The 19,014-nt window shown below is 38.3% G+C and overlaps 1 protein-coding gene across 2 annotated transcripts in view; it reads right to left on the bottom strand.

The window, feature by feature from the left end:
- Positions 1-17,743, bottom strand: part of LOC122974095 (F-box/WD repeat-containing protein 7-like) — a 39,584-nt gene extending 21,841 nt beyond the window's left edge. Inside the window, exons 1-2 of one of the 2 annotated variants that reach the window (XM_044341975.1) lie at positions 17,518-17,743; positions 15,321-15,877 (exon numbers count right to left, since the gene is read on the bottom strand). In XM_044341975.1, coding sequence (XP_044197910.1) covers positions 15,321-15,809 — 489 coding nt within the window. In that variant the 5' untranslated portion in view covers positions 15,810-15,877; positions 17,518-17,743. Of the gene's footprint in view, positions 1-8,463; positions 8,639-15,320; positions 15,878-17,517 lie in introns of those variants that run through there. The other variant, XM_044341977.1, reaches the window with a different exon arrangement.
- Between the last annotated feature and the right edge of the window lie 1,271 nt (positions 17,744-19,014).

Raw genomic sequence — 19,014 nt, 5'->3', positions numbered from 1 at the left:
ATACCTTCACATTAATCAATATCATCTCCCTTTCCAGCTACAACTAAACAAATTATCAAAATGATTAAACAAATTTGTGTTTTGTGATACAATGATGTTGTAACGGCATTTTAGCAGAGGGCAAAAAGAGGTCTTAGACATTAAAACAAACATCACCCAGATTTCAACTAGAAATCAACATTGAAATCCCGGTTGGGTCTCAATGGTTACCTTCTGTTTTTTGAGTGTTATGCACCACAACCCAAAGGCAAATGTAAGCCTACCTTGCAATAAACCTGTTTCTGATTCTGATATTTCTATTTTGGCTTGTTTTTACTGTAAATACATTAAAACACTGACACATTTGAGAAGTTTGGCTTATATTTAAAGCTGTACTGATCAATATTTTTACATGAACACTGGTTTAAATGATGTTGGTGGATGTGTAAATAAAAACAGTTTGCTACACGTTTGCCAGAGCCCCAAAGCGGTTAAATAAATCAGTTAATTAACAAATGTTTGTGGTTTAACATGTTTACAACAACAATATCCTGGTATATTGATATTGGTGTATATGTTGGTGATTGTTATAGAAAACTGTAGCACAGATTTACACAGCTGGAAACATCTGGATGTGATGTCAACATAAATATTCTGGTGTATTAGGTTGATTTTTCTTACGTATCGTTGAACCTGAACAGCAGGATCATTATCACCGTCAGAGCTGCCTCAAGTCTGATGAGAAACCTCGAACACAGCAGCCAGACAGTCAGAAATCTCCACTATCAGCACTGATCAGTGAGCTCCAATCAATAGCTAATTGAGCAACTCAAACAGCAGCTGTTAACAAGACTGCAACCCCGGGGGATCAGAGCCTTAACAAGAAGGTAGTCCGATCAATACAGATCTTTAGAGGCTGATACCAATTTCAGTATTCAGTGTTTGGAGTTTTAAAAATCTGACATCAATTCTTCTTCTTCTTATTTTCTTTTACAAAAACACATAAAAACATTTTAATGCAGTGTTTTTAACTTTTACTTGTGTACTTTTTTTTTATCATTATTGAGTTTCAAAGGAATTATATGTGTATGGACTGTGCTGCACCAAATTCCAATCAATTTGTTGCGATGGTGATAAAGTATTGAACTAAACTGAACTGAATTGAACTGAATAAGAATCCTTTAAATTTGGTTATCAAAGAATTGACCACAACACCCCTGGTTCAAATCCTTGTTTCCTGTCTGCATCTCCACTATCAGCTCTGCATTAAAGGGAAAAAATACCCAAAAAACACATCTTTAAAAAAAAAAATAAACCTGTCAGTACTCCTTGGTGGGAAACTATGCAACAGTGACACCGTTTATAAATTACCAAACATATCTTTGGTATTTCTGTGTTGCAACTCCTTGTTACTTATCTGCAGACACATACGTCAATATGAAGTGTTTCCATCCACCGGTTTTTATTCGTATTTTCATTTTGAGCATAAAAAACGACGCAAGTGCAAACGCTGAAAATCAAAAAATATATATATTGAGATATTTGTGGTATTTCACTTTGTGATTTCTTTAAAGAACATTTTGTAATTGTAGCTGAGGTAGAAAAGTTGGTGTATTGAGAAATTAATGACACCGACGGGAGAATTAATGCCACCAACTGTTTATGTCCTGATATTCACATTCAACAGTAGTGGATAGAAACAAGCATTAATTAGCATTTTGCTAATTTTAAAATTAGTGTTACATTTAATTGGAAACTTGGCTACTGATATATATATATATATATATATGTGATAAGCTAATGTCGCCCTAATTAAGACAGACGAGTAAAAGGGTCTAATTTAAAATTGTCACAACAAAAAATAAATACAACATGTGCCCATACAGTGCTTGCATGTACACACACACACACATAGTCTCACACACAAACACACTCACACAGACGCCCAGTAGGGGGGTTGTTAGAGGTCACCGCTTTCTCACAGCTGATTGACCTTTGAGGTCGTCACACTGAAACTCCCACAGGCTCTCTGTACATTAGGTGGTGTTGGGAGGTGGCGGGGGATAATTTGGGAGGTCAAACCTTCACCCAAGAGCCTGGAGAGACAAAACATACAACACCCCCACCTCTCTCACCTGTTCAACCCCCTCCCTCTTGTTTGTTTCTCTCCTGCCTCTACCTGTTTTCCCTTTTTCTGTCTTTACCCCGCAGGCCTCAAGTTGTCAACACAGCGACGACAGAAAACCCACCGACGCACATTCTGCTCAAGTCGTTTCAATGAGAAATCAGGATCCAACACATCAAACAGAAACCTCGAGCAGATTTTCCTTCACATGTTCAGACGAGCGCGTGAGAGAGAAGCTGCGATATAAACTTAGCGTCCAGAAAAACACAAACACCTGTGGAGATAATGTAATCCGACGCAACAGCCCCGCAGCCATCAAAACCGTCTCTGCGTGAAGCGTCAAACGTTCAGTTTCTGTTGACACAGAGTCGGAGAGGTGTTTGTGACGGTGGTTGCACTGGATTGTATCATTTTGACAGGTGTTTCTAATATTTTGTACCTCAACGTATGAAAAAACTGCATATTGGAAACACCTTTCAGTATAAATAATGCATTCCGATCCAAAGATGTAAGCTGGACTCACACTAGAGGAAAATTACCAGAAGAGCTCATGTGATGAACAAAGTCTGTATCTACAAGTAATAAGAAGAAGAACAAGAACAATATAGAAAATCACCAGACTTATGTTCAGGTTGACTTGGATACAGTTCAATTAAATTTAATTTAGGCTGAATTTCTCCCAGATTAGAAGTAAACTGCCAGTGTGAAAGCAACATTAAACTGCTGAAAACTAAGATTCATAAAATATCAAATAAGAAATAAAATCCATAATGAAAAGAGTATTAATGTTTTACATTGTGTACATATTTATCCCACAAACACACCTTTCGTCAGCTTCACCAGCTGTCATTCACCTGACCTGCTTTGACCCCGCCCCCTGGCTTTTTCCATCCCCACCCCGTCCAATCAGGGCCCAGATGACCTTTAACCTTTAAGCCTGTTAATCTGAAAATTTCTCTCCGTGTGTCAGTTTCTATCACTGATCAATCCCATAATGCCTCAGACTTCGCTTCCATCTCCCCTTTTTCTGTTTCTGATTCTCTTCTTCTTCTTCTTCTTCTTCTTCTTCTTCTTCTTCTTCTTCTCTTCGTCGTCGTTCCTTTCTGTTGCAACACTTTCTCCATTCCTCTTTTCTTTTCTTTACGTCTGGTACTAATTCCTACCTCTTTTCTTTCTCCTCCTTCATCCCACTCAGTCCATATTGTCATAAATCTGAATTTAACATCTCCCTCTTTCTGCTTCTAATTTACATCTTTTTCATGTTTTTTCATCCTTCCAACCCTCTGGTCGTTCCTCCCAATTTACTTCAAACATCCTGTATTTGCAAAACAAATTTTTATGTTACAAAAAAAAGACATTTAGCATAAAGAATGAAGTCAAATCCATCTGATGATATAGATGCCAAACTAGGAAGGGAAATATGATTTTAGAATTTTCAAATATTAACAGAAAGTAAAAGTTTGTTTAGTTTTTCACTACATTTATAAAAATAATATAATAGAATAACAGGACATTTGAGATCTGGGGAGTATTTTTAAAAGAAATCTAAAATGTATGGAAGTCAAGAGCAGACGTTTTCTTTTGATACATAAAAATAAACTTAATGATTATGGAAATCACTATTGTTCTTAAATGAACGTATGTTTATGTCACCCTTTTGTAAAGATTTATGCCACAGACACACACTGACTTAATGCTTGTTTTGGTCTTTTCATGAGATTTGTTGACAATAAGAAAAAATACAGAATAACACCAAGTTTTAGCTCATTATATCAAGATAACGATGAAAAATAATGTTAAAAAATGCAAGCTCTTGACTTCCGTACAATTTAGGAACAGTTAAAAAGTCGTTTTTAATCAAACAAACAGGAGGAAATAGTGCATTTGTTAGGGACTATTTTCAGCGGCGGATGAATCCACAGTTGGTGCTCTAGTGTGTATCTCTGGCAGCAGGACGGTGTGTGAGTCAAAATAAACGAGTGTGTCATCATGGTAATGAAGGAACATGTCATCCAGTGCAGCCGTGTGGCTCACTGACGTGTTTTTAATAGTTTTTGGAAAATAACGGAGGTTTACGGCACAGAGGAATAAGATATATCAGGCTTTAGAAACACACACAATACGTGTTAGTCGATCAATTTAGATCTATTTAGTGTTTTTATGGGATTTGTTGACAACAAGAAAAATATAGAAAATCGCCAGAAATATCCCATCATTATCTTGGGATAACTGGTTAAAAGTGTGAAAAATGCAAATATTTATACATTTGCATATTATTCCTTTAAAAAAATAATCATATTACTTTACTACTTACTCTTTTTCACTGTTTTCTGATGTTTTATAGACAGGCACATTAATCAATAATGACAATAATTGTTAGTTGCAGCCTTACAATCATGGCTGCTCGAGGCTTCCACACAACTGTTATAATTAAATAGTAAAAAAAAAAAAAAAGAGACTGCATAAAGGCTTTCTTTCTCTACTCACTCACATGTTTCTTTGTAACTCTGAACCTCCGTCTCTTTTTGATCTGTTTTCACTCCGTCCCATTCATCTTTTAAAACTCTCTCTGGTATGCAAACCCACTGAGTCTTTCCCTCTGATGGCCTTGTAAAACCTGAAACTCGTGTGTGTGTTGTGCATTAAAACAGCTGACTCTTTCCCACACTTGAGGACATACTGTGTGCATGTGTGTGTGTGTGTGTGTGTGTGTGTGTGTGTGTATTCCCCATCAGAGAGAGTGTGAGGATAAAGAAACATGTTTGAAAGTGACAACCGCTTCAGTGCATATGGAGGAAATATATACGTACACTTGTGTTTGTTTTTATCCTCGCAGCTAACTACTGTCAGACACTGGAAACAGAGAAAACCACTTCAAAGACCGAGGCAGATGTGGCCTTTGTGTGTGTGTGTGTGTGTGTGTGTGTGTGTGTGTGTGTGTGTGTGTGTGCGCTAGCTGGATTAGCCTACAAGTGTGTGAAGAATCAATACACAGAGAGAGAGCGAGTGAGGATCAGAGGAATGTGTGAAAGATTGATTTTCAGCAGAAGATGTTTCATCTCTCTGTCTGTCTGTGTATATGACTGAATGTGCTGAGTAGAGTAGAGTAGAAACCGACTCTTATACTTTTAATTCTCCACATCGGACACATAAACAACCAACAGCAATAATTACAGGTCACCAGTAGGGCTGTAGTCTGCTGGTCGATTAGTTGGTCGATATGCTCTCGTCCGACTAAATTCTCATTGGTCGAATAATCTCCGTGTTATTTTCATAAGGAGAAAAGTGCTACATCAACAGCTTTCCAGGATTAATCCATTATTTCCTGCGGCGGGAGGGACAGACTAACAAACTACCTGTGAAAACAACGGGGGTGTATTCAAAACACCCCCGTTGTTTTCACAACTTTGAACTCGCCCAACCTGATGGAGACTGCTGGGTCTAACTGTACTCAACGGTTACTGAACGTATAATCGATTAGTTGAAGATTATGTACGATTTTCGTCGACCAAGATCTTCTGTGGTTGACTGCAGCCCTAGTCACCAGCTTCTAAGACAGCATGAAAGTGTTCACTGTCTTTGTCGGTGTTTCTCTTGCTCTTGGCGTTCAAACTTGGCTCGGCTGCAAGGATTCATCAATTAGTTGATCGACAGAAAGTAATCGCCAACTATTTTGATAACTGATTAATTGTTTTGAGTCATTTCTTAAAGAAAAAGTACTGAAATTCTCCAGTTCCAGCTTCTTAATTGTGAATGTTTTCTGGTTTCTTTAGTCCTCTGACAGTAAACTGAATATCTTTGTGGACAAAACAAGACAGTTGATGACGTCATCTTGGGCTTTAGTGATTGACATTTTCATCTTTGACATTTTATAAACCAAACAACTAATCAATCAATCAAAAAAACAGCCTTAAGTTCAACCATAGATGGATTAATTTTTTCAGAATACTACTTTGAATGATGAGGCTGCAACCTAATTTTTCTTCAAACCTTTTTCTGCCTTTGAAGAAAGTATTGATTATGATATTTGATGGTATTTATCATGATTGTATGTATGTAAAGGGAAATGGAAGCGGCCTCAGACACCACCCTGATGAAGACGAGATAGCCCAAAACGTTTGGTGAATAAAGCCGAGTTAATGGTTTTAATTGTGACGTTAACTGAACATGTTTTCTTTGACTCTGTCTACATTAAGTCGTCCACATTAAAACTCCAAAAACGAGTAACTCTCCTCCTTCTGGGCATGTGCGGAGGACGGACGAGCAGTTCAGCCACAGGAAACCAGCGAAAACCAGCGAAGAAGAAACAGTATACTATACTCAGTTTCCGCAGCGGCTTCCTGACATTTAGTTTATTGCGAGCGGATTACAACAGTTTAGATAGCTACGTATAACTCTAAGCTAGCCATCAAAGTAGACAATAAAGAGAACAACACTCGCATGAAGCCGTCCGCCATTGTCGTGTTTCCTCTTCTTCCTCTTCCAATGAAACGCCGCGCTAATGCCACCATCTGTTTTGTCGCCGATCTGACGGCGTTTTCAGATTTACACGCTCTATTTTCGGGGGAGAAAAGTGTAATTTTTGTCTGGATGGAGGGCCAAAACGGAGAGAAAAAGAGATCCATATTTCCGAACTTAGCCAGCTTAGTGTGGACATGATCTTATATCGGGACATCTTGCTGTTTATTAGAGGTCTTCATGGGTGCAAAGTTTCAAACCTGATCTGAAACGGACCTAAAATAAACACACGAGAACAGTCCGACCCAATCCAAACAGACTGGAGATTTAACTCAGATTCTCTCTTTAAGTTTCAGACATACCGACACACAGACCTGCAGCAACACTTCATCCATGAACTCAACATGGTTTTGACAGTTTAGAGGCGACGTGCCCTCAGACTAACGACTGAGTCGACAGGACGTGTTTCCGGTGGGACAGATTACAGCGGTGCAATGCAGCAAACAACAGGTGCTTTAAAAAGCAAATAAACACAACGGCTGCAGAGCGGAGCGTGTGTTGATCAATAATGAATGCAGGGAGTGTTGCAGGGATGTAAGGGACTTAGTGCTCATGTATATTTTAATGAGCAGCTGTATGTGTGTGTCTGAGCTGCAATCGTTCTCAGGGGAGAAATCGAGAGTCAGTGTTTGCAATCAGGATTCATAAGAAAGGAAGAAAGAATACAAGGATGAAGGCAGGAAGGAACGAAAAATGAAGATTCATAGAAAAAAGAAAATGCACGCAAGTTAAGACAGGAAAGAAATAGTGAAATAAATACTGTATGTGAGGACGAAGTTTGTCAATTCAGCCATTTTTCAAGCAGAAGATGGAGAAAATGCCAAATATTTCTTTGTTCTGGTGTTTATTTCAGAGGATTTGCAGCTTTTCTTCTGATATTAAACTCAATATCTTTAGGTTTTGATGGGACAAAACAAGCAATGTGAACACGTCACTTTGGGCTCCAGAAATTTTGATGGATACTCTTCACTTTTAAATCCACCGATTATTTTCTCGATCAATCAAGTTTATGTCTATAAAATGTCAGAAAACAGTGAAAAATGTCAGTTATAACATCTTCAAATGTCATGTTTTACCTGATCAACAGTCTGAAATCTAAACATATTCAGTTTATTATCATGTATGACAAAGAAAAGCTTCAAATTATCACATTCGAGAAGCTGGAACGGAGACAATTTTAGCTTTTTTGCTTTAAAAAAATGACTAAAACTGTTGTTCGATTATCAGAATAGCTGCAGATTTATTCACTCAAATCAAATAATCAACTAATTGTTGCAGCTCTACAGACGGGAACTCAGAGAAAGAAAAACAACGAAGGGTAGCGCAAGAACGACTGGAGACTGTCTGTGTTGCTACAGTTGTTCAATATATTGTTCATGCTCATATTTCAGATCAGATTCGGGTTCGAACATGAACGGATGTATTTGATAAGTTTACATTTCAAGTAAATAATGAGAAAAAGAAGTGAAATCCTGCTGCTACTGTTTGTTTACATACCCTCCAGAGCCGCCAGAAGTTGTTTTTGCTTAAAAAAATGACTCAAAACGATCGATCAATTATCAAAGTAGTTGCTGATTAATTTTCTGTCAATCAGCCAATTGATTAATTGACTAATTGTAGCAGCTGTAGTTGCAGCTGGGAGCTAAAGAGAAAGAAAAACAGAGCGGGGGAGCGCGAGAACGACTGGAAACTGAAGGTTTTTACTGGCATTCTTCAAGTGTCGCATTACACACTGTAAAACACCGTGTGTGTGTGTGTGTGTGTGTGTGTGTGTGTGTGTGTGTGTGTGTGTGTGTGTGTGTGTGTGTGTGTGTGTGTGTGTAGACAGGACAGCAGAGCACCTGTTCCTCATTGTGTCCTCTGCAGGTCAGTGGAACAGAGCCGCCTGCTGCCGCTTCGTGCAACCCACCAATAGGGACCCGGTGCTGTCCGGTTGCCACGGTGATGATGCTGACAGAGTGGTTAGGCTGATAAGTTTGAGCACACCTGTCTGTCTGACCTGCTTTCTATCTTTCAGCAGCCTGTCGTCTGGCAAAAAAAAAAAAAAAAGAAAGTTGAATGTGGCTCAACTTTTGCTGCAACGTGACATCATCCAGTAAGACGCTGCGTCGACCAATCACATACAAGCACAGGCGCCCTATTTATTCTATTAAAATCAGAAAACTCTAAACATATGAAACGAGACACACGACATACTGTTGAGAAAGGTTCTGTTCAAGACTGGATTTGTAGTTAATAGCAGAGTTATGAATGTCAGTGAGGTTTTCTCACTTCAGGAACAGAACTCGGATGTTCTGGTTTCACTTCAGTTCTTAATATTTCTCCAACTGGAGAAGAACCGGATTGACAGGACAGGATACGGAATAAAACATATTTCCAGCATGCAAAACAGTTGTGAATTACTTTATTTTATCTCCTCAAACCTCTAAAAGTTGTCCAAATAAAACAAAACAAGTCCTCTTCCATTTGACGGATAGACGATGCAACATGTGACGAGGGGTCCCAGGTGGACTTTGCTTTATTTTAAGAGGTCAAAGGCCAAAAAAGTTGACGCAGCATCACCGACGCAGCAAGTTTCAGTTTGATGTTTGAGCTTTACAGAAGAGATACTAAATGTTTTAAATATGTAACGTCATGTTCAGTTGAAGCTAAACGTAGATGAAAACGTAACAAGTGAAGCAGGTTAAAGACTGAAGGTTTAATTATTCGTCTCCATCGAGCTGGTTGTTAATTACACTTCAGACCCAAAGAGACGACGCTGAAACCAGAAGGTCGCAGGTTCAAACCTCCGTCCTGCTGACGAGCAGAAGACTCCAGGAATGCTGCCGCAGCTACAGGAATGTGTGTGTGCTGACTCGGCGAGATCAGTGTGGCGGACTTGACTGGCTGGAATGTGACCTCGCGCACACACACACACACACACACACACATAGAGGGTACGAGGGTGTGTTCAGGTATGTGTGGATTAAAAACAAGAGACAGTAAGGAAACAGAGAAAGTGATTTGAGTATATCTCCTCGGGTGTGACGGCCAATAATGACAATAAATGCTAGTCGCAGCTACTTTTAATTCACTGTCTGCTTATTTCATCCACAGATTTTGTTGCAAAGTAAAATGACACTTACTGTAAAATAATAGGAAACGATTCAATCGGAAAATAGTCAGCAGACTGATTAATAATGGAAATAAACTTTGGTAAGTGTTCAGACAGACATCAGCTCTGCGTGAAAAAGTGCAGAAGAGCAAGTCAGCCACAGAAAACCAGCAAAGAGGAAAGTAAAACCTTGTTTGTTACAAACTGCTGTTTTGGCGTCTGATGAGCCTTTGAACACACTGTTCCACTGTTTTCAGGTGGATGTGAGTTCCTGAAACTAAATTTTGGCGCTGCTCAGGGAGGTGGCACTAAATCTAAGTTCCAGGTACTCATAAGGGGGAAAGGAATGCAACAGCTGGTTCACAACATGGCAAACACTGTGATTAGTAATGGAGGACCAAGTGGAAACCTCCGGGGCTGTAAAACAAAGCCAATGCAGAAGTGCCAAAAACTGCAGTTCCTTGAATGACCACTTGAGGCTCCAAAAGCAAGTCAATCCCCATAGACCCCCATGTTAACTTTACAGCAGAAATAAACATGTTTACAGCCTGGTACAAGAAACGCTTTAGGTCTCTGTAGCTAATTTCCTCGTTCATGACAACTGTACAGTGTGAATTTTTTTATAACTCACCTGTTTAAGTTTTATTAAGCCGTAAAGTTCTGCATAATGAAGGACATGGCTGCTTTGAGTGACAGGTCCGCCAGCCGCTAGGTGGCTTGTTTCAGTCATTCAGCCCCGCCTCTTTACCCATTTTTGATTGGCTGGGAGTCAGGCGGTGTCACGCACTGCCAAGATGGCGACGGCCGGAGCGGCTCGCTTTGAGCTTCAAAACCGCTCTTCAGAAACCAACGGGTGACGTCACGGTAACTACGTCCATATTTTTATACCGTCTATGTGAAGGACATGTGCTTGGATACGTTTAGATTGGACGTTTGGGCTTCAACCAACGATTATTTTCATTATTGATTCATCTGTCGAGAATTTTCTTGATTTGTCGATTAGTTGTTTGGTTTATAAAATGTCAGAAAATGGTGAAAAATGTCGATCACTGTTTTCCCAAAGTCCAAGATGACGTCCTCAAATGTCTTGTTTGTCCCGACCAACAGCCCACAACTCAAAGATATTCAGTTTAATGTCATAGCGGACTAAAGAGAACAGAGAATATTCACATTTCAGAGACTGGAATGAAAGAATTTCAGCATTTTTTTCTTAAAAATGACTCAAAACAAATGATTATCAAAATAATTGTTGATTAACTGATAGAATAATTGCTGCAGCTCTAGTTTCATTACACAAAACATGTTCTGATCGGGAATATCTAACATGTGTTCTGCATTTCTCAAGGTAACCTGTGGATTGTTGGAGAGTACGTCCTTAATTACGATTCCCAGTAACGTTCCGGTAGAGTCCATTTACATTTCTAACATAACAAGTAGCCGCCAATCGTGACCAAAAACTACGACAAAAAAATCAAATTATCTTTATGTAAAAGAAACTCTACATTAGCGGTATGACTGTATTGTTCTCGCCACACTCACCAACCAAACAGATTAAGTGATGATGGACATACGGAGTCGCCTACTAGCGTATATCTGAAACGTTCTAGTCTGAAAAACATATTGGATTACGGATCGTTAGGTTTCCGTAGTAGAAAAGAAGCTAAACTGAACTTCCTGGATTATATTTGTTTGAATTCTCGTTTAGGCCTACGATTGATTTCCAATGTGGTCGGACAACAACAACACATAACTTGAGGCTTCCACATTTTTGGGTGCACATCACACATGTTCTTCTCTGGCTGGATCAGAAAACTCTCCGGACACATGAATGACATAAAAATTAGCCGACACGCTCAGGATTTTATGTCTATGGAGATAAATCTTCACGGGCCAAAGCGTGTCATGTGGCGTTCACTTCCTGGACTTGACCTCCTCTGACAGGAAACAAGCCGTGACATGTTCAGGTTCATCATTTGCTTCCTGATTCCCAGAAACTAACAGAGTTCAGACAAAACACCTCATTTAGGACACAACACAACAGAGAGAGAGAGAAACTGAAATTAAATGAAATGTGTGTCCACATACCAGACATACCGCTGCAGCTCTAATGTGCTTCTATTCACACCAGTCATCTGACCCTAGCATGATCAGTGTGTGTGTGTGTGTGTGTGTGTGTGTGTGTGTGTTAACAACACGCAGAGGTCATGTGTTTCAGTTAAAGACAGAAAGATGGAGAGACTGTAACATATAAGGGAATTATCAAACAGACTGACACACTGTATTATTATTATTATTATTATCATTAATTCCTCTGTATGTGTGTGTGTGTATAATCTCCTATATGTGTGGTAATCTAGAAAAAAGCTCTTAGATTAAAGACTGTTCTCACCAGATTAGTGCCCTAGTTTTTCTGTCTCACTGACTGACACACACACACACACACACACACACACATGAACACACACATCAACAAATCTGATCTTCAAAAATCTACTTTCATGTGCTGCAATTGAATCAAAACCACCACACTGCCTCTAGTGGTCGTAAAAAGAAGTGCAGAACTGGACCTAAATCAATCAGCAGGTGTCCCATCATGCTATGACACCATGTGTGTATGTATGTATGTGGTGTGTGTGTGTGTGTGTGTGTGTGTGTTAATCTAACAGTTCCCATGGGAGCAGACTTCATATCCCATGATCCTGATGGAGCTATGAGTTATGGGAGGAATCTGAGGAATGTTCACTGCTGCACATTCCTGTATAAATCTACTGTCTGTGTGTGTGTGTGTGTGTGTGTGTGTGTGTGTGTGTGTGTGTGTGTGTGTGACATTGGGGGATATTTACTAAGCCTGTCACAAAATTACGGGCAGGGATGCAAAATTTTGTGTCACTGCAATTTTTAAAATTTAGTGAATATCTCTGTCTCTAAGAGAGGTGGGTGATTTTAAAAGGATAAATTCACAGTTTTTACACAAGTTTGTCTTAAAACAACAGTCAGGAGCCCAAATGAACAGTGAAACCTGTTTTTCCTGCTGTAATCATTCCTCCTGTTCATACTGACCATTAGAAGATCCCTTCATAATGACCTTACAATGGAAGTGATGGAGGACAAAATCCACAGACCTCCTTCTGAGTAAAAATGTATTTCAAAGTTTATCTGAAGCTAATATGAAACTTCAGCGTCCAAATGAGTCAAATCAAGTAGATATCTTTCAACGTTACAGTCTTTTTAGTGCCAAAGTTCCTCTTTTTGTTACTATACTTCCACCGCAGCTCAACAGGGAAACACTGTCCGAGGAAACACAAAGAGGGAATTTGATGCTAAAAAGACTGTAAATGTGTCAAATATCCACTTGATATGACTAACTCAGACTGCTGAAGACTCATATAAGCTTCACATCAACTTTTAAATGACTGTGTGGACACACTGTGGATTTTGGCCTCCATCACTTCCATTGAAAACACATTTGAAGGATATTTTAACATCCAGTATGAACAGGAGGAATGATTACAGTGAGGAAAACCTCTTTCACTGTTCATATGGACACCTGACTGCTGTTTTAAGACAGATGTGACAAATTGTGAGTCTATCCTTTAAAATAACAATGATTATAATTACTTTTTTATCTACAAACGAGCCAAAACAACTGTATTTACAGTCACACTTTTAATTAACAAATTCTTGTGCATTTAGTTTTTTAAAAACGCGTTTTTGAAATGAATACTCAAAAGCATATTTACAGTTTAAAGTGATTCATTACTGCAGGAAAAGAAACACTTAAATGACTCTATATTGCTGCAGTATTCTTACACACACACACACACACACACACACACTCGCAGCAGTTGGTGTTCAGCTTGTTTATAAAGACAACAAAACAGGAGACACAATGGCACCTGAATGCCACACACACAGACGCTGACGTCGTCGGCTGGTACCTGAACACCACAAACACAAAACACACAAGACCACACAAAGCATTTCTGAGCCAGCTGTTGTGCTTGTTTCAGCCTCCGTGTGAGTGTGTGTGTGTGTGTGTTTTGTTTCTCATTCACAGTGAGGAGATAAAGTGTGGACTGACGCCACCTGCTGGCTGCTGTCAGACAGTTCAAAAACAAAGATCATTCTGTCAGCAGATGAGAGTAAACAGGGACAAAATTTCTGCCTCCAGTCATGTTCAGTGAATCAGTGATAGTTTGGTGTGAACTTCTTCCACTTTCACTGTCTGAATACGATACTCACATACATTCTCTAATTATTCCCCTTTATTCACAGGGGACATATCGTGCAAATTTCCTGGTGTATATTTATATTCTGGGGCTCTACTGGAATATCTTTGTATGATTTCCAGTTAAAAACTCCTTATTTATCTTATACTGGCCCTTCCTCCGACTCCAGAGGGCTGCAACTACAGATTATTTTCATTATCGACTAATCTATCGATTGTATCAATTAGTTGTTTGGTTTATAAAACGTCAGAAAATGGTGAAAATGTCGATCACTGCTTCCCAAAGCCCAAGATGACGTCCTTATTTTGTCCACAACCCAAAGATGTTCACTTTACTGTCATTGAAGACTAAAGAAACCAGAAAATATTCACATTTGAGAGGCTGAATGACAGAATTTGGACTGTTTTTCTTAAAAAATGACTCCAAACGATTAAACAATTATCAAAATAGTTGGCGATTATATTAATATTGGCAGCTAATCAATTAATTGACTACTTTACTCAAAATATCAACTTCTCAAATATATCTGTACGTGTTCGAGCCAGAATCTGATCTGAAATATGTGAGTAGGACAACGTCAACAACCTCAGTAGCAAAGACAACCAATGGACGACCATTTGTGGGCATGTGCGAACAATCTGATGTCATCGCGAGGAGGAAGTAGAGGTAACTTTACAAACAGAGTTTTCAGAGAAGGTTGAAGCCCTGGATTTTGACTTGCGGGGAGCATTTTTACATACATACGTTGGACCTTTGATAAACTGAAGCTAATATCCGATTCACACTCACTCACTCGTACGAGATCAGTTGAATCAATTGACTGATTTAATTGCTTATTAGTGCTTTACTTTATTTATTTTAAGCCCACATATTAGGGAGGAGGAATGTATGCATGCATGCACTATGTGTATATGTTAGTGTATCCAGTATGTCCGCATGTATTTGTGCATGAATGTTACTATCTTTGTTCATTTAACCCTCAAAAACCCAACTCCCATCCCTGGTCAACGCAACACACATCCATCTACTTGCTCTCATCAGAGATCTTATATTCCTTTCTTTGTCTTATCCCACTTTGTTGTCTTACCATCTGTTATCTTTCTTGGTTGTTTATGTGTTCCTGTACTTACTGTGACCTCACCTGTTTTGTACCCATCGTTATTCACAATAAAAAAAATTACAAAAAAAACTTCAGATAAACTTTTAAAGACATTTTTGCACAGGACTGTGGATTTTGTAAGTGTAAGTGTATTATGAAGGGATCTTCTAATGGTCAGTATGAACAGGAGGAACTCTTTCAATGTTCATATGGGTATGTACGTTTTGTTTTAAGACTTGAAAAAGTCTGGACAAAAAATAGAGGGAGCGGTCCTACCTGGCTCAGCAGGTGATGAAATGGCGACGTCACCTCTAGGTCCTCCTCCTCCTCCTCATTCTCCTCCTCCTCCTCTCTTTCATCACTCTCTTCATCCTCCTCTTCCTTTTCCTCCTCTGCTCCCTGCCTCTCTCCTTCCTCTCTTCCCTTTTCCTCCGTTCTGCCTCCTCCATCCTCCACCCTTGTGATCTGACTGGCCGTTTCAAGGTGTGCGGTGCCGAAAGGCTCCGACAGGCAAGAATCATCCTCGATGGTGACTATGGCGACTCTGACCTCATCTTCCTCTCCGTCCTCCTCGCCTCCTCCTCCTCTTCCTTGGCGGATGGAGGTAGAGAGGTAAGGAGAGGAGTCGAAGGAGGAGGAGGCGGAGATCGGGGTGTGTCCATCAATCAGATCTCTTCTAGCTGAGTCTTTGCTGCTTACCTTCATCATTTCTCTCTCCTCCTCATCCTCCTCCTCTTCTCTCCTTGCTCGAAGTTCACCCTCCATCTTTTCCTCAGTCCTCCGTTTCCTCTTTAGTTCCTCACACAGCAGAGAGAAAGAAGCAAAGAAGCATCCTGGAAAGACACAACATGAATAATAATGATGAGAAAGAGCTGCAACTAATAATTATTTTCAATATTGATTCATCTGTCGATTATTTTCTTGATTAATCGATTAGATGTTTGATAGATAATATGTCAGCAGATGATAATTCATGTATCCGTTATTTACGAGAAGAAAAAACAAGCAAAAATTAGAGAAAATTCAGGAAAAGAAATAAACATAATCTTGTGTATGACATTTTTCAGCATCTTCTGACATTTTATGGACCACACAACTGACTTACTAATCAAAGAAATAAGCGAGAGATTAATCAATAATGAAAATAATCATTAGTTGCAGCCATACTTCTTACATATAACAAGTTGGTTTGTTTATATTAGGTAAACCTGCCACCAGTGTTGGAAAGTAATTAAGTACATTTATTCACATACTGTGCTGTAAGAATAATTTTGAGGTGCTTACTTTCTTTATACTTCCACTCCACTACATTTCAGAGGGAAATATTGTACTTTCTACTCCACTACATTTATTTGACAGCTTTAGTTACTTTCCAGATGAAGATTTGACACAATGGATAATATAACAAGCTTTTAAAATACAACACATTGTTAAAGATGAAACCAGTGGTTTCCAACCTTTTTGGCTTTTGACGTCTTACAAAAAGCAGTGTGTAGTCGGGGTCACATTTCACATGTCTATGAGTTGTTAACAGCTCCACCAAATAGTGATTTTTCCCTCTAAACTTCTCACATGCTTTCATTTCAATAAATGTTCAAATGATCCAATATTTCAGCAAAAATCAAAGATTAGAGAAAAAGTCCAAAAACTGAAAACAGATTTGTGTATGAGAACTTTGTTTTTTCTTCTTTGCTCTCCCATTAATCATCTCACCACCCCTCAGATTTATCTGCTGACCCTTTGGAGGGGCCCGACCCCTTGGTTGGGAACCACTGGACTAAGCTATCTAACTGTATATAAAGTAGTTGAAACTAGCTCCACCTCCAGCAGCTACAACAGTAACATGCTGCTCTAACACTGATGCTTCACTATTAATAATCTAATGATGTCATATATAATAATATATCAGTCAGAGGGACCAAACCACTACTTTTACTGTAATACTTTAACTACATCAAGCTCATAATACTTATGTACTTTTACTGCAATACTTTAACTACATCAAGCTCATAATACTTATGTACTTTTACTTAAGTGGGATTTTTCACGCATGACTTTTACTTGTAATGGAGTAATTTTACATTGTTGTATTGATACTTTTACTTAAGTAAAGAATCTGAATACTTCTTCCACCACTGCCCGACACGCTGGTAAAATATTATTCCTCTTTGTGTTCTTCGAAGTGTAAACAAAGGTTAAATCAACGAATAAATGACATAATTAAGTTGGCTGACCGATACAACTACAGAAACTCATATAGTGTTTATTAAGATGAACGCTTTACGATACTAGATGTTGCTTTGTAACGTTAGACGTTTATTGTCTAAAGTCAACGGTTGTTAGCTTGTAGTGATGTCCCAGTATCTAACTTAAGTAATGTAACATCTACTGTAGTAAAACGTTTCTAAAATATAAATAGCAATTTATGCATTCTTAAAACAAAGACAAAAGTTGTAAATTAAACCGGACTGACCTTTAAACCTCCTCTGGTCTTTAAACTTTAAACACCGGGATTTCTTCTTTTTCTTTATTTCTTTCACAGCCGCTTCGGTACTTCAGCTCGAAATACAACTAGACGGCTTTATATTCAACTTCAACAACTTGGTTAAAAAAAAAAAAATCATCACAAGTTAAAAACAGACTAAAACTTTCTTCGGTTCATTTTGGGTGTATTTTTCCTCCTCCTGCACATGGAGCTTTGTTTGGCGCATTTTGATGACGTCACTCGCTTTATTTACGCGGGTAATGATGGCACCGTAGCATATTAAGTTATCAATATTTTATTATTATTAACTCAAAAAAATACCGATGAAACTATTATAAAACATGTTATATATGGACATCATGGTGTAGCTGATCATTAGCTTATAAGCTTAAAAACTGTATGTGGAATTGGTTACAAATATACAAATATTGTTTTCTGAATTTCTGTGAAACGCTACAAAACAAGGAACATTCAGACAAGAAAAAGAAATAAATAATTTCAATATTTTAAAAAACATTAGCATACTTGTGAAAATCACATACCACCACATCAGGGTTGACTCTTCTCATTTCATCCGTTTGATGAATAAAAATATAAGAGACAACTTTAAAAAATATGTTTTGTATAGAGCAGAATTATTATATCAATCAATTTTTTAAAATGAACTGAGACCCGAAAGGGCAAATGCAAAATCAGTACTCTGTCCACAAATAAGAGTAAAAATCTGAAAATAAATAAATATCTAAATTCCAGGTTAAGCAGGCTTTTGAGATAAAACTCAGTTTAAAATACACTTTTAGCAAGTAGAGTAGTTTTATTAGTGGCAGGACAGGATATAAAGTCATTGATATTCAATTATTATAAACTCATATCAAAATAGTAATACAATTATTATGAAACATGTAATAAAAATGTATGAAAATCATGGTGTAGCTGATCATTAACTGAATATTATATATAATCAGTTTAAGGGCAAATGTAAAAACAAAGCTTTGTCCACATATAAGAGTACAAATCTGGCTGGGGGGGGGGGGGGGCATCTCAAGAAAAGGTTTGAATTAATGCAGGTGAAAAATTTATATTTTTGATAACATGGATGGCAAAAGTGTTTTTTTTAATGGTTTTCCTGCTTGTAAACTTCTTGAGTATGTATTACTAAGGGCAAAACGTCCATACTGTCACACTTGTGCAACTTCCCTGAGTTCAACTTGAAATAACCCTAAATGTAGTTTTATACAGATGTTTTCCAGATTTACTGTCCAATGTTTAAACAGAAACCAACTCTCAATAGTTTTTCATTTAGTCATTTCTCAGGTTAACCATAACTGTAAAGAGCTTTTTTGGTTGACAACTGCAGCTGAACTTCAGTATCCCTGTGTAAGAAATGAAGAGAGGATGTCTAAATTCAATCCAAAGCCTCCAGACACAGCAGATACATACCAACACTCCTCTCCACATATATCATACAAAATACTATTGGACACA

This window comes from Thunnus albacares, chromosome 22, assembly GCF_914725855.1.
Source record: "Thunnus albacares chromosome 22, fThuAlb1.1, whole genome shotgun sequence".
NCBI lineage: Eukaryota > Metazoa > Chordata > Actinopteri > Scombriformes > Scombridae > Thunnus > Thunnus albacares.
The sequence above is the reverse complement of the archived record's forward strand: the minus strand, read 5'-3'. Positions and strand labels throughout refer to the sequence as shown.